At 37.3% G+C, this 25,097-nt stretch overlaps 1 protein-coding gene across 2 annotated transcripts; it reads left to right on the top strand.

The window, feature by feature from the left end:
- Nucleotides 1–233: 233 nt before the first annotated feature.
- On the top strand, nt 234–23,298 carry serpini1 (serpin peptidase inhibitor, clade I (neuroserpin), member 1). 2 transcript variants are annotated; one of them, XM_083553074.1, is made up of 9 exons: nt 234–335; nt 16,191–16,468; nt 16,620–16,850; nt 17,015–17,209; nt 17,440–17,644; nt 20,073–20,182; nt 20,825–20,911; nt 21,980–22,069; nt 22,590–23,298. In XM_083553074.1, the coding sequence occupies exons 2-9, from the start codon at nt 16,213–16,215 to the stop codon at nt 22,664–22,666; spliced, it is 1,251 nt and encodes a 416-aa protein (XP_083409200.1). In that variant the 5' UTR covers nt 234–335; nt 16,191–16,212; the 3' UTR covers nt 22,667–23,298. The 2 variants fall into 2 exon arrangements, with proteins under 2 accessions (XP_083409200.1, XP_083409199.1); XM_083553073.1 differs by lacking the exon at nt 234–335 and adding an exon at nt 12,876–12,984.
- The last annotated feature ends 1,799 nt before the right edge of the window (nt 23,299–25,097 follow it).

Genomic DNA, 25,097 nt, shown 5'->3' with positions numbered 1-25,097 from the left:
ATTTGTCGTCGTTCTTTTTGTGTATTAAAATCGCAATACCATTATTTTACAATACCATTAATTATTGATACAATATATAAGAAAGCATAACATCAATATAATGTATAATATATCAATATAATGTATAATATTTGTTGAGGAATGTAGGGTTATTTTGGAGGGCGGGGTGATAAGGCTTGACCAATCATGAACGAGAGAGGGTGGAGTTATGTTGAATATGTATATTTCTATAGACAGCAGTCAGAGCCGCCACCTGCCTCCGTGAGAGAGAGAGAGAGAGAGAGAGAGATATCAAGATCTGTATCCATTACAGCTTTAACATTTCTGAATAGACGGTAAGAACAAGTTTATAATTATTATTACTTTAATGCATCGGGAATATGGGATTAAAAACACGATGGATAAACCTGATTGGCTGTTTTTGCAGCATAGGTACATGTAATAGTAAACCATTACAACCTGGCAATGCCTTTACATAAGATCTGGATTTCGGGATCATCCATATATATCCAAGTATATATATATATATATATATATATATATATATATATATATATATATATATATATATATATATATATAAAACACATATGATGTAAGTGTGTGTGCATATAAGTCTACATTAGGGGTGTAACGGTACACGTATTCGTACCGAAATTTTTCGGTGCATGGCTTTCGGTTCGGTACGCACGTGTACTGAATGCAATCCTTCTTACGTGCGGAACATAGTTTCAATCGGAGTTCCCTCTGGAATGTGTTAAGTGGCAGCCCGCAAGTTTGTTTATTCTACGACTCACACTTTGAGTGCATTTTTTAAATTATTATTATTAAACTTAAAAACATACACAACAATGCCAGAGGTAATAAAAAATAAATAAAAAAGACAAAAATAAACTAGAGTTAGTCAATATCATTGTGGCTACTCTCTCTGTAGCAGAGATTAGATTTGTGTGAATTAATTTGTTGAATAAATGAAAGATGGAAGCAATGAAGACATTTGTTCAAGTATTCTGAAATAAGTCGAACAGTTAAGTAGATCATATCTTTAGAAAATCAAATGTAAAACACACACACACACACACTTAAATACACATCTGTATTACCCAAATGGGTTCTAACAAATGTAAACTATTGAATTAAATGTTTCCATGTATTTAATTTTATTTAACCAATTTAAAGTACTCAGTTTAATCAATATAATAAAAAGTGAATTGCATTAATTTGATTATTTTATATATTTTTTATTATTATATACGTACCGAATAGTGAATTTTGTGTACCATTACACCTCTAGTCTGTATGTACTGTATGTGCATATATACACTTATATGGTCAAAAAAAATATTGGGCAACTTGACTTTTCCAGCCGTTCTATCCCAGACTGTTACCACAAAGTCGGAGGCACACAGTTATATAAGATGTCTTCGAATGTGTTACCATTCAATTTCCCACACTTTTGTCCATATACACTACTTTTTTTGACAGTTTTATTATAAACCACGTTATTGATAAGTTGAGTGATGATTCAAATCGTTGGACTCTACATTAATTTACTCTGTTTATTTGATTATTTGCTCTAATGACCGTGTGTACAGTAGCTGGCATGGACTGCACAAGTGCACAAAGCCGTTATATAAAGCATGATCAATACTACATATTTGAGTACATGTAAACAAGGACCCAGAAATGGTGCAGACATTTGTGAACGGAGAGTATTGTACCTTTTCATTCTTTGTTTTAAATCTAACAAAAAAACCATTCTATTTTATTATTTTTTCAAGGGTGCTTTTAATAGATGTGTCATAGTATGAAGTCATTAATGACCACATCATGTGACTTCAGTCTTATTTTATTCATTTTTTTTCTTTTCTAATACATTTGCAGTTGTACATTGTGCTTCTGGAGTTCACTCATTCCCCCCTGCCCCATCTTCCAACACCCACCCATCCAAACGCATGCGTGTAGGACAACTGATATTTACAAATTGTCTGTAGTGTGTGTGTGTGTGTGTGTGTGTGTGTGTGTGTGTGTGTGTGTGTGTGTGTGTGTGTGTGTGTGCGCGTGTGTGTGTGTGCGCAATTAGGGTCGTCGATGGTTTTAAAAAGTTGTCTCCTATGTTGTGCTTTGAGGGTTCTTTGAGGAAGAATCTAAGCTCCACCGTTACTCCATATAGAATAATTGATTAGGAAATAGATGGATGGACATTTGTCTATTGCACACTTAATACAAGTGTTGCTTCTAACAGTTCTTATCGCAGTGTAGGTATAATGCTGTTATATTTCTGCCATTGGCTATGCGGACACCATCATTGTGGAATCAGAGAGGAAGAAGATTCGAGCAGACACAGGGGTGAACACCAGAAAATCTTGTTTCATGCCTCTGTAAATAAGATTTGTAGAAATGTCCTGTCCTCATTTAGTGTAGCTATTAGAAATGACAGGTTTGTCTTTCCTCCGATCAAGACATAGAAGCACCGTGATCAGAGCGACAGGATGAGGGAGTCAGAGTTATAAAGATGGAGGATAGAGGGATTTGAGGGGGACAGAAAAAAGTGATAGTGAGACAATAAAGAGATAGAGACAGGAAATGAATAAAATGAAGGGAATTACAGGGAGGTTCTCCTCTCTCTCTCTCTCTCTCTCTCTCTCTCTCTTTATCTCTCTCGTATGCAGAGTAAAACATGGACATGTAAAGCTGTACATTATATCATTGGTTAAATTTGATAATTGGTCCTTTCATTAGTGATCATGCATCAGACTGCAATGTGACAATTAACCCTCATTGGAATATGTTACAAGAAGCTGAGTGTGACTGAGGAATGAAAAAAGAGTAATTGACTTAATTGTGTATATAGGAATGTTTAAAAAGGATAAGAAGAAAGAAATGAAAGATAGAAGGCAGGGGTTGGAAGAACAAAAAGTAGGCCTTATTAAATAAATAAAGGAATGAAAGGCTGAGGAAAGAAGGACGAAATGGGAAGGAATTGAAGGAATGAATGAATGGAATGGGATTGAGGGATGACGAGGAATGTTCACATGCACACGTTTTTATGTAATATATATAACTTTTTAACCGTTTATATTTATGGTTAATGTTGGAAAATATCCACAAAAGTTAGTTCCTGCTATCACTTTCATTACAGGCTGAGAATGCTTCAGCGTTTGAACAATCAGAAAGAGCAGGTTGGTATAAGGAAATAATAGCACAATTAGAACAGTGTATGTACATCGACACAGGCATAACATTATACCCACCTGCCTAATATTGAGTGGGAGTGGTAGCTCAGTGGTTAAGGTGCTGGCCTACTGATTGGAAGGTTGCGGGTTCATGCCTCGGTATGGCCAAGCTGCCACTCTTGGGCCCTTGAGCAAGGCTCTGTGCTCCAGGGGTGCCGAATCATGGCTGACCCTGCGCTCTGACCCTAGTTTCCAACCAAGCTGGGATATGACGGGAAAGAATTTCATTGTGCTGTAATGTATATGTGACAAAGTCTATTCTATTCTATTAATTTACTTTAAATCAAGAAACAGAATGAACACAATTTAAGTATCGATATAAACCTCATAAATATGACCCTGGGTTTTTTTTTCCTGGGGATTTGAAATAAAGGGAAATTGTGTGTTTCTGTGCAAATTGTAGAGGAAATACACGCTAAATATAAATGGTTCATGAAAAAGCTTAACAAATGTTTTAAAGCTTTTTGACTGACCTTTCCTCAGCTTGTCCAGCTTTTCTTTAAAAGTCCATCTTTTAAATGTCCTTCGTAAGTATGTATACAACCAAATCATTTTATTCTCCTTGGTCAGGCATTACAAAATGATAAAAACAGCTATTAAATCCACACGACAATATTTGAGCTTGTGTAGTTTGCTACACATGCAGTTTGCTAGCTCTGACTAGTGCACTCTCTGATCACCAATCAAAGGACACAAAAAAGCAGATGTTACTGTACGCTTTCTAGATGGCCTCAGGGCTGCCAATTCGCAAGTTAATTAGTTAAAACAAGAGACTTCATTGTCACAACCAAGACAGGGCTCAGACTAAAAAGTAACAAAAAACTTTTTGACAAGACATAGAAGCACCAAGGTAGACAATTAAATCAGGAACACAGAACAGGCGAGGACAATCAGGTAGCAAACCAATAGAAGATGTGCAGTAAAAGGAAGAAAAGATCAACCTAAATGTTGACTTAACAGGAGAATTTATTTCCATCTTGAAAGCAGGCACTGTAATAACTAAAGCATAAGGTCAATCATGCAGTATTGCCTTCTACTTGATTTCCTCAGGTCTGTGCTTGGGCCGCTGCCAGACGATTACTTCTGAATAAATCAATGACTATGTTTTTGAAGGGTGCCTTTGAGACCTGACAAAAATTTCGATGCCAAGTACCTTTAACACCTGGCCCAGATATATACAATGGCAGTTTTAGCCCATGTGTACACCACCAGTGACTAGCAAAAGTAAAATATAGCAACGTTTTCTGTGCCCACTGGACTGTCCACCTCTTTCGTGTTATCAAAATGTGTTGCTGTATCTGGTGAACCTGCTCAAACAAGGAAAGAAGGATTGATGCTAGCAGTTCGAATTTGTAGCCTTAACCTGGTTTAATGGCCAACAAATGTGTGAGTTGTTTTACCTGGATAAGGGTTTTACTTATTCATTAATTCATTCATTCATTTTCTCCCGCTTATCCGTAATCCGGGTCGCGGGGGCAGCAATCTAAGCAGGCCCCCGCCTTCGACTGCTGCCCAATCCTCACAGCACCGTCCCTTACGGTCCCTCCTGCAGGTGGTGAGCCCACGGGAAAGGTTTTACTTATAATGAATTTTATTCAGGTTGCCAATGCAAAAGAACATTACTGCCAGTTCTCAGGAAATTTATAGGTGCCAAGAATCCATGGTGGTGGTTGTCATAACGCAAGGCGACTCAGATGTAATTGTGCCCTTGAGGCAACAGCCCAATTAAATTGATACCCTTATACTCAAAAAGCATCTTTTTGACAGATGACCTCTAAGGGTTGGCATAAGGAGGGACTAAGTGATTTTTTTAGGTTAAATTCACTGGCAGGTAAAAGTTGTGGCCCGTAAAGAATAGACGTGTCCATGAATTAATAGAGATTTCAGATTTATGTAATAATACATTCCTGAGCCAACTGTGAATTTTGGCATTGTGTCAGCTTAAGATTTTATATATTTTTTTTCTCTTGTCAAATTATTTCTATTCTCATTAAATCATGTACCATTTTAATGGTCATAGGATTGTTGGAGTTTTAATGTTATCATAACTATGTTGCTGTGAATGATGAATAAACTGTTAATTAATACACTTAATATATAAAAATGATACAAATACATAAAAATAAAAAAGTACAAAATAAAAGAAATACTATTTGATGTATAAAAAAAAGTAATTCAATATAGAAATACAATTTGTGAATGAATAAAATTATCTTTATAAATCAGAAAGTAAATATAGATATAAGATTGGCAAATGTTTACAAATTAAAAGGCATTCAATAAAGTACTGTGTAATAAAATCATATAATATTATACAAAATATTTTATTTTATTTGATTTTTTTTACTTAAACCATTATAATGTAATGATAAAGTAAAGTGGAAGTATAGACCTGCTTGCTTTTGCTATTAGACAATACTGTAATACCTTGAATTGGACTCCTACTAATGACTATAAAAGCTTTACCGTAATTTCCGGACTATAAAGCGCACCCATATATAAGCCACACCCACTGAATTTGACAAATATTTTTATTTTAAACATAAATAAGCTGTCTATAAGCCGCTGTTTACACTGAAACTAATGAACTTTACACAGGCTTTAACGAAAGACACGTTACACACGGTGTAACGGGTAAAATATGTTGCGCTTCCTTTGGGAGCATAGCGGTATTTTGGGAATAGCCTGCCACTGCATTTTTCCGCTATTACTGCATGTGTGCAAGACCCAGGATTATGTGTTTATTATTTTCTGATGCTCATTTCTAGGTTTCTTTGACTAACCCAGAACGCTGTTGCCAAGAAAAATAAAAAAGCACGAGTTTTGGAAACCTGTCTGTACATATATGATTTCTGTTGCAACTGGAGTTAGTGAGCTATCCCATTACCCAGACTCAACGCGTTACAACGGCTTGTATCTAAACAGTAGCCTACCAAGAAAGTCATTATTCACTGTCTTCCTCCTTCCTTTCACAACTATTTCCCTCGGGAGTTTATCTTCTGGCATTGCCGTGCGTTTAAAAAAAAACTTTTTTTCTCCCGATGCCGTGCAGCTCAGAACACAGGTGAGGTGTGTTTTTTCATTTCCGTTCGGAAATTTCATTGGTCTAATGTTATGGGGTCCAGTTTTTTGGCTTGAAGTTTGTGAAACTGGGAAAAACCCAGGAAAAAATCATAAATAAGCTGCTTCGTTGTTTAAGCCGCGGGGTTTAAAACGTGGGGAAAAAGTAGCGGCTTATAGTCCGAAAAATACGGTATATTACTTTACTGCACCATCTGTTTTCTTGTGGGATACAACACACATGTAAGAAGTGATGTATTATATTACAAAAGCATATTAGTTTTTAAGTATGGACACAAACTAGTAATTCAGGATGAAGTATTTGACAGTTCTTTGTTTAGGAGTAGGTGTTAACTTTACACTAATTCTTTCTCTAAACCTAGGCTGGATAGCTACAATGTAACAATTAGGCAGCCCCTGCTAACCCTACTTTTTCCTATTCCTTATTCAGCATAATATTTAACCATAAAATCATGATCAGTATCATATAAAATACAAATCTTCTTTACACTTGATTATGCAGTTGCCTAAGACTAAATTATAGGTGATGGGGTTCAGTGTCAACATGTTACCACCTCAGCATAGGAGAGGTACCGCTGGCAATATGAACAAATCCTGATGGTCGTTATGGTCATCAGTGCAGTGAGTGCAGTAAAGCAGACAGTCCCTCCTGGGGCATCACCTTTACTAGAGCTAGGTAGCAGCCAAGACCCTCAGAAGAAAACATGCAAAAATCCTGACCTTCTGAATGGGACTGGCATCTGTAGTTAGCAAAAGGGAGGAGTCATCTTGCTGGAACAGGCTCATGTAAAGGCATAGTCAGCATGGGTAGGAAATTGCTTGTCATAGAAGGTACGACCAGATCGAAATTAGTTGCAGGCTGTTTGTAGCACAATTTCTGGCCGTAGGTTTAAGGAGAATAAAATCTATGCTACCTAATTATGACAAATAACCTCTCTTAATGTCTGTGGCTCAAAAAAAGAGTACAATAGGGCAAAGTAATTTGCTAGCTAGTCTCCATCTACTTTAAAATGTATATTTATTTGTTGGTGGCCAGAAAACTGAAATTACCACATGGTTTACTCCAAGTTTTCCACCTGACCAAGATCATATAAGCTAATTTTATGAATCAGCCCATAGACCTTGCAGCTAAATAGCATTTCTTGGGTCACCAGGTCAATGCTATATACTGTAACCTGCAGGGCATCTATACCAGCCACTGCAAGTCTAGAACAGTAATGAACTCCAAGGATCCCACTTTCCCTAATAAAGGACTCATTCGGGAGGCAGTGGTCAGGAAAACACCTTCACAACTGGCAAGGCCAGGACTGAGAAACTAAAAAGAAGCATCTTTTACCAATGTACAAACATATGACATATTTGAACATGCACTGAACACTTTGGTGGTGTACATAAAACCCCAGTTCCAAAACATTTGGGGCACTGAGTAACTTGTAAATAAAACAACAGAATGCAAATCTCACAAAGCCAAATTTCATTTACAACAGAACACAGAATACAAATCTAATGTTAAAACTAAGGAAATGTACCATTTTAAGGAAAAAAAATAGGGTCATTTTAAATGTTATGTGCTCAACACAGAGAGTCTATCGGAAGTAAAAATGGCTGGAGGTTCACAATCTATAAAAAAAAGTTTCAGAACAATTTCAGAATAATGTTCCACAACAAACAATTGCCAGGAGTGTGAATATCTCATCTTATACAGTACTAAATTTCATTAAAAGATAAAAAAAAATGAATCTGAGGAAATCTCTGTGCACAAGGGAGACGGGCAAAAATCAATACCCGATGCTCTTGTTCTTTGGGCCCTCAGGTGTCACTGCATTAAAAACAGGCATGATTTTAAAAGTGAAAATCTCTGCATGGGCTCAGAAACACCTTCAGAATCCATTGTCTGTGAACACAGTTCACTGTGTCTTTCACAAATGCAGGTTAAAGCTCTATCATGCAGAGAAGAAGCTATATGTGAACATGAGCCAGAAATGTTGGCATATAAAATTAACTAAAATTAACTGATCTTTAGTTTAGATCTTTAGTTTAGATCTTTAGACATATTCATTTTGGAAACTCTGCATGCTGTGTCCTCTGGACTAAAGAGGAGAGGGACCATCTGACTTATCAGCACTTAGTTCAAAAGCCTGCATCTATGATGGTACGGGGGTGCATTAGTGCTTATGAGATTGCACATTTGGAAAGGCACCTTCAATGGTAAAAGTTATATACAGATTTTAGAGCAGCATTTGCTTCCATCCAGACGGTCTTTTTTTTTAGGAAAGCCCTGTCTTTTTCAACAAGACAGTGCTAAACTGCATACAACATTTTTTTACAGCATAGCTTTATAGTAGAAGAGCCTGGGTGCTGACCTTTCACCAGTTGAAAATGTTTGGCACATTATGAAAAGAACAGTATGACAAAAAAGACCCTGGACTGCTAAGCAGTTAGAATACTACATTGGAGTTGAATCGGACATCATTGCTCTCATAAAAATCCAGTAACTTGTCTCCTAAGTTCCCAGATGTATAGTATATGGTCTGTTGTTAAAAGAAGAGGGGATGCTGCACAGTGGTGAACATGGCCCTGTCCCAACTTTTTTAAGGCATGTTGGGCCATTAAAATTTTTTTTGTTCTATTGTAAATAAAATATGGGTTAATGAGTTTGTAATATAATTGCATTCTATTTTTATTAAAATGTTTTCACCTTTTTTGAAATTGGGGTTGTGTGTGTGTGTTTGTGTACACGTTTGTGTACACGTGTATATATACAGTATACACATACACACACAACCCCAATTCCAAAAAAGGTGAAAACATTTTAATAAAAACAGAATGCAATGAAAAAAAAATAATGAATGCAATGATTTTGATTAATTGAGTAATCCGATAAAAAGTACTTTTTCTTTATTAAATACTAATTATATAAGATAAAATAAGACAGGGCTCTTAAAATGAACAAGTAATTTGTTCCCTCTTTAGAAAAATTTACATTTTCATTGATGAAGATCCATACAAGAATATCTGTGAAAACTAAACCCATTTAGTGCATTTAATTGCCATATTACATCAAAAGGCAATTACAAAATTAAATAGAAAATCGTAAATCATAAATAAAAATATAAAAATCTATTTGATTACTCAAAAAAAAAAAAAGGTAAATGCACTGTATGTTGGTTTTTTTTATATTTTTCTTTTTTCTTTATATTTTTTTTATTACAATTCCGAGTTTATTTCTCGTAATTCCTGGTCTATTTCTCGCAATTGCGACTTTATTTCTAGTAAACATTCAACATTTCTAGTGCACCCACTGGACCAACCATGTTGTCGGCCTGAAGTTTAAAGTCGTTGATGTATGAATGAGGCCTCCTCTGCTTCATTTTTCTTGTTTCGTCTCCTTCGGAGCTGATTGTTCTCTATGGGGATTGGAGACTTAGTTTGATACCATGCAATTCTATTGATTGTAGCCCATTTCCTTTTCAATATGTAAAGCTTTCTGACACTATCGATTCGGTGATGCTGCCTTATTTGTTAAAAAAAAAAAGCGTAATTGTGGGAAATAAAGTCAGAAATGTGAGAAAAAAAAAATCTTCTCCTCACCCTTTGCTGTTTTTTCCCCGTTCCTCCATTTTTTTTTCATTTTGAAGCGTCTTCTGTGTTTACCTGTCCAGAGTGCTCCAGAGTTTAGCGGGTGGTGCATCAGTAATAATGGTCCTTTGGGAAACACAATGCTCTGTGTGTATTTAAATTGACTAAATAAAGCAAATAATTTGCCTCCATGATTTTCAAATTACTCGAGTTACTCAAGGAATCATTTCAACCCTAGTAATATATATATATATATATATATATATATATATATATATATATATATATATATATATATATATATATATATATATATATGTATATATATTACACCCACACACACCCACACATAAAGATAGTAAGTACATAGATTGTGCATAAGAAATGCACAATATTAGTTAATCATTATGAAGTGTATAGGACTTTCAGAAGCTTGTTGATTTGAAAACAGTGTTTCAGACTTCATGGGTGCTGCATCTTATTTTACTGCACCTTTGTACCAAATACAATTGTGCATGTGACAAATAACTCCTGGAAGCTTGAATCCTTCTCCATGTTCTATGCAGTGGTTATTGTATAACAGCAGTATTTAATTTGTATATTTTTTGTTATACCTTACTACAAAACCTTGTTGCATTATTTTGGCATATGTAGGCACATGCACATATTCAGGATATAAAAAATAAAACTTGGGTCATTGCAATCTCTGACAGTAAACACAGTTATTTTGCTAGAAGAGGATCCAAAATGTATGCACATGTTTAATACTATTCAAACGTCTGCTGTTGAGCTGTTCAGTGTAGTGTTTTTGTTGTGTATTGGTTGTTTCCTGTATTGTGGTTCCAGATTATTAAAAGATTGTAATGCCTGTTGGAATGGGTGGAATGTAAAAACACATTTTAATCAGGTACTGTACATGTAATGGCTCCAGTCTAATCATTTGAAATTCGAGCACAATATGTTCACCTGACAAAAAAGGTCACTCGTTCTAGAGGCTTTCCTTACTGAATAGATTTGAAGCAGCTTGAAATGGCATTGAGAACAATGAGGTGATGGAATTGCTTCTGGTAGAGTGTGTGTGTGTGTGTGTGTGTGTGTGTGTGTGTGTGTGTGTGTGTGTGTGTGTGTGTGTGTGTGTGTGTGTGTGTGTGTGTGTGTGTGTGTGTGTGTGTGTGAATTTGTTCACTTACATATCTTCACTCCAGATGGAGATATGGAGGAGGTGGTTGCGTAGGTGCACAGTCAGAGCTTGATAGGGTGCCTTCCTACTGTAGTGTTAAAAATAACTGTCTTTACAGTTTGAACAATTTGAAGCCACTTAGGAGAACGAAGACCGTAAACTACTCTGAAGAAAACACAAGAGTTTACTGCAAAGCTTAGTGTTTATGACAGTGTCTGAAATGGAAATTCTACCACCATTTTCTATAGCAATATGGAGGATATTTGGTAACTTTGTTTTTTGCTTTCTCAGACAAAGTAGCAGTCAGACCAAGCACAAATAGAGAGCTTTGTTTGTGGTAGTGGATACTTAATTTTTTTTTGTATGTATTAATTAATATGATTATATGACCATTAAGTCATAAATACATCATTATATTGTTCTATGTAAATATACTGTAAAGTCAGGAAGAAAAAAAACATTAATGAACAAACAGATGGTTGTTCAGTATATTCAGGTAGTTAGCTGACCTAAAATCTTTGGGTAGCAACATTGCCTGAACAAATAAAGCAACCACAGATCATATCACTGCCCCCACAGGCTTGTATGGTAGGCACCAGGCATTATGGGTGCATCGCTGCATCCACCGCTCTAATTACCCTGATGTGCCTATCACTCTAGAACAGGGTAAATAAAGACTTATCAGACCACATGACCTTGTTTTCATTGCCCAAACTTTCCAAATTAGCCTCTAATAAGATTTTTAAGTGCAGTTGTTTAGTACCCATGAGCTCTTGCTTTAACTATTAAACATTACTACTTCTACTGTTGTTTATTTTTTTCACAATTTGATTTCTCCAAACATTTCCTTTTCTTTGTTTGATGCAAGCTAATAATTTGACTCTTCTGAAATAGAATATTATCTTTTCTATGATTACGGTATTACGATATGTTTTCCGACTTGGTTGTTTAAGAAAACTAGCAGCTACTCGTTAACTCGTTTAGGATTAAATAACATTATAAATAAAGTCTAATCCATGTGGTGACTTTTTTGAGGTATATACAGTCATTCACCCACTAAGCTCTTATTGTATTCTCATAAAACAAAAAAACTTCTTGTCCTCTATCGTGAAGATTCTCTTGTGAAGGAAAACAAACTGTTACAAAGCACTGACATTTGAGACTCCTTCTATTGATGTTCAACAAATGTCTCTGTAGCTTTAAAAACTTGATCATATGAACATTTATTTTGCTATTTATTATTATTATTATTACTACTATTATTATTATTATGCTTGGATTATGTGGATTTTCAGCCATATTCTACAAGTCTTTTTAAATTAGCTGTTGCTATAGAAATAATTACAGCTGGCACTATTGCCAGGGCTTATTAACTAGCACCCACTGACCAATCAGATTTGACAAGAGAACATCTCATCAAAGGTTAGCTGACTGATGGTGTAGCGCATGGATTTTGGAAGCCAATTTTGCTATTAATATTATGCTGGGAAAATAAAACCAGTATGTCATGTTAAAGTACCGGGGAAAAAATCTTTTTTTTTTCTTGATGGATCAAATTACTTAAGCTCCAAACATTATACATTTGGCCAAATGGTTCTTGTTACTAATGGAAATTAGTGATTTTCTGACACACAATGTTGAGAAACTAAGCTGACTTCAAGCCTAAAGCCACCGAGTTCCTGCATCGTCTGGAGTTGCCCATTTGTCTAGTTCGGTTTCTCCCTAGTGGCTGGATGGCTTTTATTCACAACTCGGCCTTACTGAAGAAAAGGTCACTGGATCTGCTGTTTTCAGGTGCCTTTTCTCCTCCGTTCACAAACGAGTGTCTGTTTTCGTCGCAACTCCAGTAAGGCCTTCTCGCTGTACGAAACTCGGATGTCTAATGGCTCCTGGGACAAACTCTGAAAGGTATTCTAAAAGGTCCAAATGATGCTTTTATTTACTAATGTGCATATTTAACTAATGTGTGAGGACAAAGTTATGATTTCATGTGTCTTATGGCTGCTGGGATGAGTATCTGAAATTAAGATTTGTCCCTCTGGGGCTAAAACCTTTTCTGCTATATGGATTCATCTCCTGATCTCCATGCTGCATCCCAACCCATATAATTTACACTATTTGGGATGCATATATACTAATGACTCCAAAGGTAGGCTTTGTGAGGCTATAACATATTTTTTTATTATTATGGTATTACAAAAGGTGTTATGAAAAGACTTTATTATGCATTATCTCTGTCACACATATTTATTGATCATTGGGTGGGGTCAAATACCAACACCACCAAGCTGCCTCTGTAGGCAGCATCAGCCAAATGAAAATGTCATTCTTCCCAATTTTAGGAGGCAATGGCAAAATTATTGTTTATTGTAAGAGCAGTAGATGTGTATGTAGATGTATATGTAATGTAGATAAAGACAAGGTTTCTGTTGATTCAGTCGACATTCTCTCCAGTCGATCGTCATTTATTAAACAACGGGTTAAAGGCCTTACTTATGTGACACATTTGCGCTTCTGGGATTTGAACTTATCATTAGTACATGCATTAGGAACAAATCCATGCTCAAACGTGGGTATTTCTGCTGATGCAAAAAAAAAAAAATTATTATTTCTGTGAAATAAACAATGTTGCCAGGCAACAGGAAAATCTGAAATGGGTAGAGGATTAGGATATGGATTTGTGTGCGTGTGTGCGTGTGTGCGTGTGTGTGTGTGTGTGTGTGTGTGTGTGTGTGTGTGTGTGTGTGTGTTTGTGTGTGTGTGTGTGTGTGTGTGTGGTGGTTGGGGGGGGGGGTGAAAGAGTATGCAGCAGTGTGGGGAATAATCAATCATTCATGACACATACACACTGCGCAGGAGAAGCTGGAGTCAGCCATGTGAGCACTTTCATACAGATGTGCTACACACACATTGATTCCTGAAAATGGAGCGAAATCCACTCGATTATTAACATGAAAATCTTTATCATCTATGCCTAATGATATATCTAATTTTTGTCTTTTTTCCTCTATCCTGCTATTATTTTCTAGATGTAAACACACCTCTTTTCATTGACATCCCCAAAAAAAAAAATCTTAGCACACTTCAAGCTTTTGCTAGAGAGCTTCAGCAGGAGCATCTTAATGATAGAAGTTAATAATTAATAATAATAATAAAAAGATGAAGCCCAGTTACTCCTTGACCAAGCCTTAGGCTAATGATGCCATGTATAAGTATGCACAATCTCAGAGTCCTGCAGTATACAACAAAAGGGAACTAAATTGACACCCTGTGATCGGTCATGCAGAAATTTCATCCAAAAAAAGCCTCCTTTTTGTTTTCAATTTTTTTTATAGTGAAGGAAAAAAGTGCACCTCTGCCTTAATAACCACACTGTTTCACATCTCTGCACAGTCAGAATCTGCTGTCATTCTTTCCAGACTGAAGACTCTGGGCACTGCGTCTGTACGTGGTAAGGATTTATTATCTCCGACAGTGAACAGATACCCTGCCAGTTGATACTCTCTGTTTAGGGCCTGATAGTGCTCTAATCATGACCTGGTGTGCAAGCTGACTCCGTTCCAAATAGGTTTTTTTTTTGGTTAGTCCGATCATTTGATTTACTATGAGTAGACTGGTAAGTAGTGTTTGTCGAAGCCGGCCGTATATTTCTGTTGAATTCTTATGTTTGCCCCACCTACAGTAGTGTAGTCTTGCATACTGTTTATTTAAAAACTCACCTGCTTGATAGGCATATTGATGGAGTGAAAATGAAACGTGGGAGGTGATAGCTTAGTGGCATTCGATTTCGGATCGGAAGGTTGTGAGTTCAAATCTCAAACACACCAAGTTGCCACTTCTGGCCAGAGAACAATCCACATGATCTCACTTCCGCACCAACCCTAATCTCTAGATTTGGCTCCTGCGGACTTCCCCTCTTCCCGCATATGAAAGTCCAGCTTAAGGGTTGCCATTTTGACACCATTGCGGAGATCCAGCGTGAATTGCAAAAAGTGCTAAATTTGCTTCGTTAAGAAGACTTCCAGGACACATTCTTTAAGGTGCAGGTACACTGGGAGCACTGTATTACTGTGCAAGGGGACTATTTAAAAGGGGATAGTGTGTAAACATAGATAAATAAAGTATTTCTTGTGAAGAGAGCTAGTCGAGAAACTTCCACCTCATATATAAGACGTATGTTGTAGCATCACAATTTCTCTACGAGGCTCAAATCTGCTCCCACATGACGAATGACATGACATGACGAATTATTTAAGCCAAGTTCGGAGTGTATGAGCTGTGATGACCTCAAATGCACTGAGAAACAGTAAATTGGAAAGCCACCAGCACCCAAGGCCTGCTCACCCAAAACCAGTGCCTGACCTCACTGATGTTCTTGTGGCTAAATGAGGACAAATATCCACAGCAACGTTCCAGTGGAAAACTTTTCTAGAAGAATGGAGGTTTCAAAATGATACAAAAATGATCAAAAAGCACATATGGGTGTGGTGATCAGGTTTCCACAAACCTTTGACGTTATAGTGTATCTGTCTTTGTAAATAGAGGCTGTCTGAATTACATTTAGGAACCCTAGAATTTGAATGTTTAACAATATAATAATTGACGTCCTCCAGCAGGAGTTACGATTAATCAGTGACAGATGGACACATTATATATTGAATTTAATGAATGTTAGTATCAATCATTTGGAGGATGGAGTAGAAAATCTGCATTGGAAAATGGTCTGGGGACATTGTTAACATCTGGACAAATTTTTGTTTGGAGGACAACCAAAGGATGCCGTAGTATCAGCTGCCAAATGTTAAGTACAGTGGAGGATTTTAATGAAATGGGCAGCATATTCACGGAAATCATAAGGTCCAGTGAATGGCTTTCATGATCATATAACTGCCAACAACTGTATGGCAATTTTACAGAACTTGGTGCACCATATGGTGTAAACAGTCTTTCTTGATCACATACCCATACTTCTACAGTTATTCAAGAGTGGTTTGATGAGCCAGCGTAAAGCAAACCTTTTCCTCTCATTTTCTACCTTGTCCTATAGCTATCACCCTTTCACTCTCCCTTTGTCTGTTTGTTCCTCTTCTCCTCTGTAATATTTCTGTCTCCAGCTCCAATCCTCTGTCGTCCACCATGTTGGCAGTCGGACTCTTCGTGCCACTGCTGTTGCTACGGGTCGGCTGTTGCCGGGCGACTGAAGTTCCAGAGGATGCAAGTGCCGAGTTCTGGGTCAGACTGTACCATCAGCTCCAGATGGCAGGGGTCGACGACAACATCATCTTTTCTCCGCTGAGCGTAGCGCTGGCACTGGGAATGGTGGAGCTCGGTGCCCGAGGGTCCTCACTGCAGCAGATCAGACAGGCTGTGGGTTACACAAACTACAGAGAAGGTAAAGGAAGAGGCCTAAAATCTGTGATTTGTCATCTCTTATTAAATATAATTATTTAATTACAGAAAATCCAGTGTAGCAAATTGCTTCAAATGAAGAAAATCTGATGGGATATTGAACTAGAGAGGTGTGTCTGTGTGTGCTCCCACAGATGAGGAGTTTGCCTTCCTTAAGAACCTAACCCAGGCTCTGATTGGAGACGAAGCCCAATATGAAGTGCATTTGGCAAACTCGCTCTTCCTCCAGACCGGCGTTCACTTCAGTCCTGAGTTCCTGAAGCTCATTAAGCATTATTTCCATGCTAAAGCAGAAACCGTGGACTTCAACGAATCAGCTGCTGTGGCTCAACACATCAATGCATGGGTCCAGAACCACACTGCAAGTGAGTGAAACACTTTAGGTTTATTTTAATTTAGAACATTTAAGTAAGCTCTTCAGAGCGAAATGTCAAATCCAGAGAGGCCTTATGATTAAAATGCATGGAAATGTAAAACATTGAGTCATATTCTGCTTTTTTTTTTTTCTTCCCCATTCTGTCCTGTGCAGATAAGATTCATGACCTGGTTTCAGCAGAGGATTTCAGCAGCTTGACAAGAATAACACTGATTAACACAGTTTATTTCCGAGGAAGCTGGAAGAATCAGTTCCGACCCGAAAACACAAGAACGTTTTCCTTTAGTAAAGACGATGGCAGTGAGGTGCAAACACTGATGATGTACCAACAGGGGGACTTTTACTATGGTGAGGAATACAGGCAGGTCTGAATGCGGCAACAAAATCATTTTATCAGTACTATAATACTGCACTGTACTGTACATATACCCTGAAGAATAATTACTTTGTCCACCACTGACATTTGGATTAAATCAGCTATAATAGATGAGATAAACACTTCAATGTAGTGTCTAATTTCAAAACATCAACAACTGGAACACACAATCTTTTACACTTTCTTTTCTCCACTTGTGCAGGTGAGTTCAGTGATGGCAGCTCAGAGGCCGGAGGAGTGTATCAGGTGTTGGAGATGCCTTATGAAGGTGAAGACATGAGCATGATGATCGTTTTGCCAAGACAGGAAGTTCCGTTGGCCTCGTTAGAACCGATCATCAAGGCCTCGCTGATTGAGGACTGGGCCAATAACGTCAAGAAACAGAAAGTGGAGGTTTACCTGCCCAGGTGAAGGACCTTGATAACGGGGTGGGAATTGCATTGATGAAATACAATACAAATTGAAAGCAGGAAGCCTCAAATTAGGAGAACTTAATACTCATTTTAATTGCAATCCATAAAGAACAAATGGTTGAATGTTTGTAGAATTCATTTAGTATGACAACTTATATAATAAGTTGAACCAGGAGACAAACTGATTCGATTTAAGAACTGGATCACAGAAAGATCAGATTTCCAGAGCAGTTTGCTTCAACTGCCTTTTTTTTCTCTTAGAAGTATACACCAATCAGACATAATATTATGACATTGTAACATTATGACCGGTGCAGTAAATAACACTGATTAACTCTTCATCATGGCACCTGTTAGTGGGTAGCAAGTGAACATTTTGTTCTCAAAGTTGACGTGTTAGAAGCAGGAAAAATGGGCAAGTGTAAGGATTTGAGAGAGTTTGACGAGGGCTAAATTGTGATGGCTAGATGACTGGGTTCTCCAAAACTGCAGCTCTTGTGGACTGTTCCCGGTCTGCAGTGGACAGTTTCTATCAGAGATGGTCCAAGAAAGGAACATTGGCGATCCGGCGACAGGGTCATGGGCAGCCATTGAAGTGCGTGTGGAGCAAAGTCTCCGATGTGGTCCGATCCAACCGACAAACTCCTGAAGCTCACATGGCTTTAGGTTTAGGACAGTGGCTTACGGTTTAGGACAGTTTTGGCAGCAAAAGTGGGACCAACACAATACAGTAATCCCCCGCTTTATCGCGTTTTAAATCTCGTGCCCCCGGTTTACTGCGGAAATGCATTTGCCACATAACTCATTTGTTTGGCTGATTTTCCCAGTCTCTCGCGGATAGAACAATAGACCAAAAAACTTATAGGGAATTGTTTTTGAGTTTTATGTTGAAATAATGCAGTAAAAAATGCAGTAAAATGTTAATACAGTACAGTACTGTATACATATAATTGCATTTTTGGGATGGCGTTCGTTTATTGCGGTTTTTCGTTTAATAAACGGGGGATTACTGTATTAAGCAGGCGGTCATAATGTTGTGCCTAATCCGTGGCAATACATTTATGCCCGGTCGACGTTTATTAAGGATATTTATGGCACACTAATTTATAGCAAGAACTAGTAACTAGTGAATTGAGGCTTCAACTAGTGAATTGAGGATTCGACTATAATATTATATTATATATAATTAAAAATAAAAATACTGGTGATTAGAATGAAAGGGTAAAGCACTATTATTTATTACCACCATATTTTAATAAGGATTGAAGTATTGGTTACCCTGGGAGCCCAGAACAAGCAAACTGGCATAGTCTGGGGTATTAGTGTTCCTGGGAGATAAGTACATTTAAGGGAGGTGGTAATCCTAAGTAAGGCTCTGGGTTACTGATCGGAAGTTTGGGGGTTGAAGCCCCGGTATTGCCAAGCTACCACCCTTGGGTCCCTTGAGCAAGGCTCTTAACCCTCTGTGCTCCGGGGGTGCTGTATCATGGCTGACCCTGCGCTCCGACCCCAGCTTCCTAAAATCGCTGGTATATGCAAAAAAATAATTTAACTTTTCGATCAGTAATGTATTCCAAGATAAAAAATTATTAATAATAATAATACGTTTGTAGTAGGTAGATGCCAGTGTGTATTTTGCACAGAAATGCTCTCTGTTGCATGTAACTGCAATGTTTGTTAGTTCATGTGGTTTACGATAAAACGGCACATTATTAGAGTGCACTGCCTCGCCATCTGCTGCAAAACACACATCAATCAGGAACGCATTCTCGTGCAAAACGCTGCAGCTAAAGTGATTAGAAAATCCAGGAGGCGAGATCTCATGTAAACAGATGAAGGTGAACAGATGTCCTTCTGCATTTCTCGCCTCGTGTTTTACAACTATGTTTGTGATTTTTAAAGATCTGGAGTGAACTAAGGTCTGTTTGAGGATACGCTTATTAAAAAATATATATATCGCATTTGATTTGATAACCAGATGGTCATGCGGCTAATTTTACTGTAGTTAAGCTGGCTTTCAGAGCACAAGCACATCTGGACTGGTTAATACATTTATGATTGCTTGTGTTGTGACCTATAAATTGAACAGCTGCCAAGTCGATTTTATGATTTTGAAATCATGAGGTGATTATATGTTGTATGTGACTTGGTCTACGTTGATCCGAGTGTCATCATAAATGGTGGAACGAGTTGGAATTCGTAATGATGTTACAGACAGATCGAGGGTTTCGCTGTGTCCCATATCATCCCATTGCCATGTGCAGTTCTTGCTGTATAAACCAAAGAGATGGACGGATTTCATGGTTTGTGGATTAGCAAATTCACGATCCAAAAGGATCTTGGATCCATCCGTAGAAGCAAGCTATTTTGCAGCCAGTTTAATTTTTTCTGTTCTTCTGTTCCATGACTGGTACTGATACAGGTTTAAAGTGGAGCAGAAGATCGACCTGAGAGACGCTTTGCAGCAGCTCGGCATCAAGAACATCTTCACCAAAGAAGCAGACCTATCAGCAATGACGGCTGAGATAGAAGGTGTGTGCGTCTGTCTGTCTGTTTTGTTTTGTCTGGAATGTAAGTACTTGCAGCAACATTACCAAAGCAGTGAGCAGGCTGAAAAAAGGAGAAGATGGGATCAATGTATATGCATGTAAGATTTACTGTAGGCATCTTTATGAACACATACAGGAAATGTTGTATTTCTGATCCTTACAGTGCTGCTTGGAAATTATTGTTTTTATTTTTTTCCAGTAGTGTTTTCTTGACTTTATCTCGCTATTCATAATTATCATATTTCTCTCCCTGTTCCTGCATCTTATTTATTAATTTATACAATATCTCTTTTCTTCTACATCTTCCAAGCATCTTTCTCCCTTTCTATATATTCTTTCATCACTTCATTTCATCCCTTGTGCTTTCCATTTTACCATCTGTTCCCCTTTTTTTTTTTTTTTTTTTCTTTTTCTTTTTTGTGCTGTGTCTTTCCTCCAGCCGTTCCTACATTGTCTCCCTCATTTCATCCCATCACTCAATGAGTCTTCTTTATTCCCTCCTGAACGTTTTTTTTTTTTTTTTTTTTGCCTGCCTGCCTGCCTGCCTGCCTGCCTTCGGAGCTTCTGTCCTTTTTTTTTCCTTTACTTCTTCCTTTCAAACCTCTCCCTCTGTTCCGATCTGCAGAAGGTAAGGATCTGTTCATCGGAAAAGCCGTACAGAAGTCTTACCTGGAGGTGACGGAGGAGGGAGCAGAGGGAGCTGCCGGATCAGGTTCACTCATTCGTTTTATTGCTCTCTCTCTCTCTCTCTCTCTCTCTGTCTCTCTCTCTCTCTCTCTCTCTCTTTCTTTCTCTCTATCTATTTTTCACATTATGATATTCTCTAATAAAATTACACAAAACAGTGGCGAGCATTTCTCTTCTTTCATTTCTCCATTTTATTTACTTTCTCCATCATACACTTGTCTTAACATCAACCGAATCACATTATGTTACAATACGTGTTTCAAGGTTAAATGTATTGCCGGTTGCTATGGTTTCACTGGTAGTGCCTCGATAGTGCCGTCACTGCAACTATGAACACATTGTATAATGGATTTACTCTACATCCTCCCGTCCTCCTCTTTATGTAGTCCTGCAGTCCTACGTCTTTCTCATCATTTTGTATTAATCCTATCATTCTTACACTCATCAGATTGAATTGGAAGCTTTTTAATGTTCGTTTATTGCAAGAGCTCCCTCTGGTGTTCAGTCAGTGTTAATGTATTGAAGAAAATATTTCGTTAAGTTTGGTATATTTTACTATTAGTGTTCATGTCTACTTCCAAGACTAGATCATCTTTATATGTAATAAGGTAAAGCTTAACTAGAACTGACCAGAGCCTATACATTCTGTACTGAGTTTGGTACAGACACCATGGACTGGCACAGAGGCCATGCCTCTTTCTCTTGGTCAGACAAGCACGGAGGACATGGCTCTTTAGAACATATTGGCACAGAAAACATGTTATTTTCTCTGGGACAGACTGGTACAGGCTCCCCAATAATTTTTTTTTTTTTTTTTCCAAAACTACACAGAAGCCATACCTCTTTCTTTAAAACACACACATGACTCTTTCACTGGGATAACTTCTTTGTTGTGGGTTGGACAACTCTTTCATTAGAACAGTATGGCACAGAGGCCAAACATCTGCCAAAATGGATAGATAGATAGATAGATAGATAGATAGATAGATAGATAGATAGATAGATAGATAGATAGATAGATAGATAGATAGATAGATAGATAGATAGATAGATAGATAGATAGTTCAAATGAATATCTATTTTTTTCCCACAGGAATGATTGCTTTGACCAGGACCATGGTATTATACCCTCAGGTTATGGCTGATCATCCCTTCTTTTTCATCATTCGGAACAGAAAGACAGGTATAACATGCATGCAAATGATGCTTGTTTTATATTTCATAAATATTCACATCACAAGATACGTCTGTTGTGTGCCAATGTAGCTGTAACAAATAATGGGCTCCAAATTTCATCGAAACAGAGATTTTACAGATTAGTATTTGTAAAAATTAGTAATTTATATTAGATATTTATATTTTATATTAAAAATACTGAACATTGTGGTTAAGAAACAATGTGTGTGTGTGTGTGTGTGTGTGTGTGTGTGTGTGTGTGTGTGTGTGTGTGTGTGTGTGTGTGTGTATATATATATATATATATATATATATATATATATATATATATATATATATATATATATATATATATATATATATATGTATGTGTGTGTGTGTGTGTGTATATATATATATATATATATATATATATATATATATATATATATATATATATATATATATATATATATATTTCTTTTTTTCTTTTTTTATTTATTTATTTTTTAACGAAACTGTTTTTATATTTGTGTTTTTTTTTATAGGGTCCATCCTTTTCATGGGCCGGGTCATGAACCCAGAGGTCGTCGATCCCTTCGATCCGGAATTCGATTCTGTTTAACGCACCAGTAATCGAATGTAACCAGGCCCAAAGAGCGCCAATGCCATTTTCTTTTCTTCTTCATGTTTTTTTTACAGGATGAACCCTGCGTACACAGATTATACCCTACATCATACGTGATTATTACGTATTTTGATACTCACAGCTTTAACCACAGGAGCAGATGTTGTAAATATATCTGAGATTACAGTCTCCGTGGCCATGATGGTAAAAGCAGCACATGCATTTATATATGTATTTATTGAGCTAATTAACTGCATTTCTTGTTAAGCAGCCTCCGAGTATGCTCTCTTCATTACTGTAAATTTACTACAGTGTTTACAAAGTAGATATTTATTAAATATAAAGTGTAGTTTTCTCTTCCTTCTTTCTCTCTCTTGTTCTCTTGCTATTTATCGTTTTCCCTCTGTCCTGACTGAATCTTAGTATTTTTAATCTTCGACGTGGCTGAAGTACTGCTGAAATATTGACCTGCCTTATAAAAGAGTTTTCAATTTATGAATGTACAGTTAAGGTAAGCAGGGTTACCATGGTGACTCGGAGGGCAGACCATCTGTTTGGTGTACAGGGATTTGAATAAGAGACACACCAGCTGTATTCTTGATTTCAAAAATAAATATGAATGTGGAAAACATGTTTTTTATTCACCCCGTGTAATAAACATGTGCTGTCAATCATGTATCTTTTATATAAGGATGTACAGAGCTGGATGTTAATTACTAATCATCATCTTGTTTCTCATGAAAAAGTCAGTTAGGTTTGACAGAATCACTATCAAAGATGGCTGTTAATGATTTTATCACTGGCTTCTAGCAACAGTTTCATCAATCAACAGTAAACAATAACCAAAATATTAAAGCACAGGCCAAGACACCATGGTTAGGCAACACATGCAAGGAATGTGCATTAATCCTTGCCAGTCAGTAGAAACTTAGCAGATGCAGTATTACATACAGTACATATGCAGGCAGTTTTTCTGACAGACTGAAACCTGTAGCAAGTGCAGGTTTAATATAGCAATAAATCATAAATATTGTACAGTTCTTAATCTATGTTTTATAGTGGTGCTTGGAAGTTTGTGAACCCATTAGGATTTTTTTTTTATTTCTCAATAAATATGACTTTTTTTTCACAATTCCTGAAAGTAGATAAAAGTGAACCCAATTGAACAAATGAGACAAAATATTAAACTTGGTGATTTATTTATTGAGAAAAATGAGTCAATATTACATATCTGTGAGTGGCAAATTATGTACAGTGATTTGAAGGTCAAATTCGAGTCCATCTGTTTTCAATCAATGGAATGGTAATGAGGTGTCAGTGAGTTCCCTGTTTTTATTTAAAGAACAGCAATCTATCAAAGTCTGATCTTCACACATGGTTGTCAGTCTAATTTGGCCTTCAAATAAACTGCTAATTCTAGAGATTTACACACAGACCTAGACTAATTAATATTTTTTTTGTCTCACTGCTACAACTATATTTTGCCTATGCTTTTTCTCACTCATCAAAAGGAACAGGTAGAGGTACAGGTGGTACAGGTTTACTGTGGTCAGAGTAAACCTGACCTTTGTCTCATCTAACCATCACTTCTTTGGAATTCCAAGCAGTTTCATTTACTTCTCCAATCAACCTCTTCATCACTGTCTACCACCCTCCTGGTCCCCTTAGAGACTTCCTAAAAGAGATGGACACACTCCTCAGTACTTTTCCTTTTGCCAGCACTCCTCTGACAGTTTTTGGTAACTTCAACCTCCCATCTGACAAAGTTTAGTCATCTCGCCTTCTGACTCTTCTGAATTCCTTCTTCTTGACACTAAACAGCTGCCCTCCCACACATAAGGGAGGAAATGTCCTGGACCTGGTTTTCACTTGCCCTACCCCAACTATAGACATGACTACTACCCCACTTTAGGTTTCTAAACACCACCAGGTTTTCTTTACAATCACTCTCCCTATCCTACCTAACAACAATTCCCACTATCTCTCCCTTGCCTGTTGTAACCTCCACTCCATCTCTCCCTCCTATGTAGCTTCCTGTACTCTTTCATCTATTCCTGACCCAGAGTCCTTTTTCTTCACACTTTCCTCTTTCCTCAACCATTGGCGACCTCTACCCCTGTCTACTAACCCCAAAAAGACTTCTTGTTCCTCTGGCTGTCAGAAGTGTTTTGCAACAACCGGTAAAGATCAGCAGAGAGGAAGTAAACAAAATCACAACTTTATGCAAACCTCACCACATAACGTCTCTAAAAGGAAAAGTTTTAGCCCTCTGCACAAGATCCTCGTAAGCTTCACTTAAACTTTACTATTCAAACCCGCCAAGCACTTTTGTATGTCGCTCTGGACAAGAGCATCTGCTAAATGCCACAAATGTAAATGTAAATGCTCCACCGGCTTCATCCTCTCTGACTGCCAAAGACTTTGCCTC

Source organism: Silurus aristotelis, assembly GCF_946808225.1.
Source record: "Silurus aristotelis genome assembly, chromosome: 10".
Taxonomy (NCBI): Eukaryota; Metazoa; Chordata; class Actinopteri; order Siluriformes; family Siluridae; genus Silurus; species Silurus aristotelis.
The sequence above is the reverse complement of the archived record's forward strand: the minus strand, read 5'-3'. Positions and strand labels throughout refer to the sequence as shown.

Bases quoted from the DNA above. Each gene is read 5' to 3' on its own strand.
- serpini1 (XM_083553073.1), top strand. From the start codon at position 12,959: ATGGCTCCTGGGACAAACTCTGAAAG. The intron at 17,645-20,072 runs GTGAAGGACCTT...GTACTGATACAG, and splicing joins GTGGAGGTTTACCTGCCCAG to GTTTAAAGTGGAGCAGAAGA. The intron at 20,912-21,979 runs GTTCACTCATTC...TTTTTCCCACAG, and splicing joins AGAGGGAGCTGCCGGATCAG to GAATGATTGCTTTGACCAGG.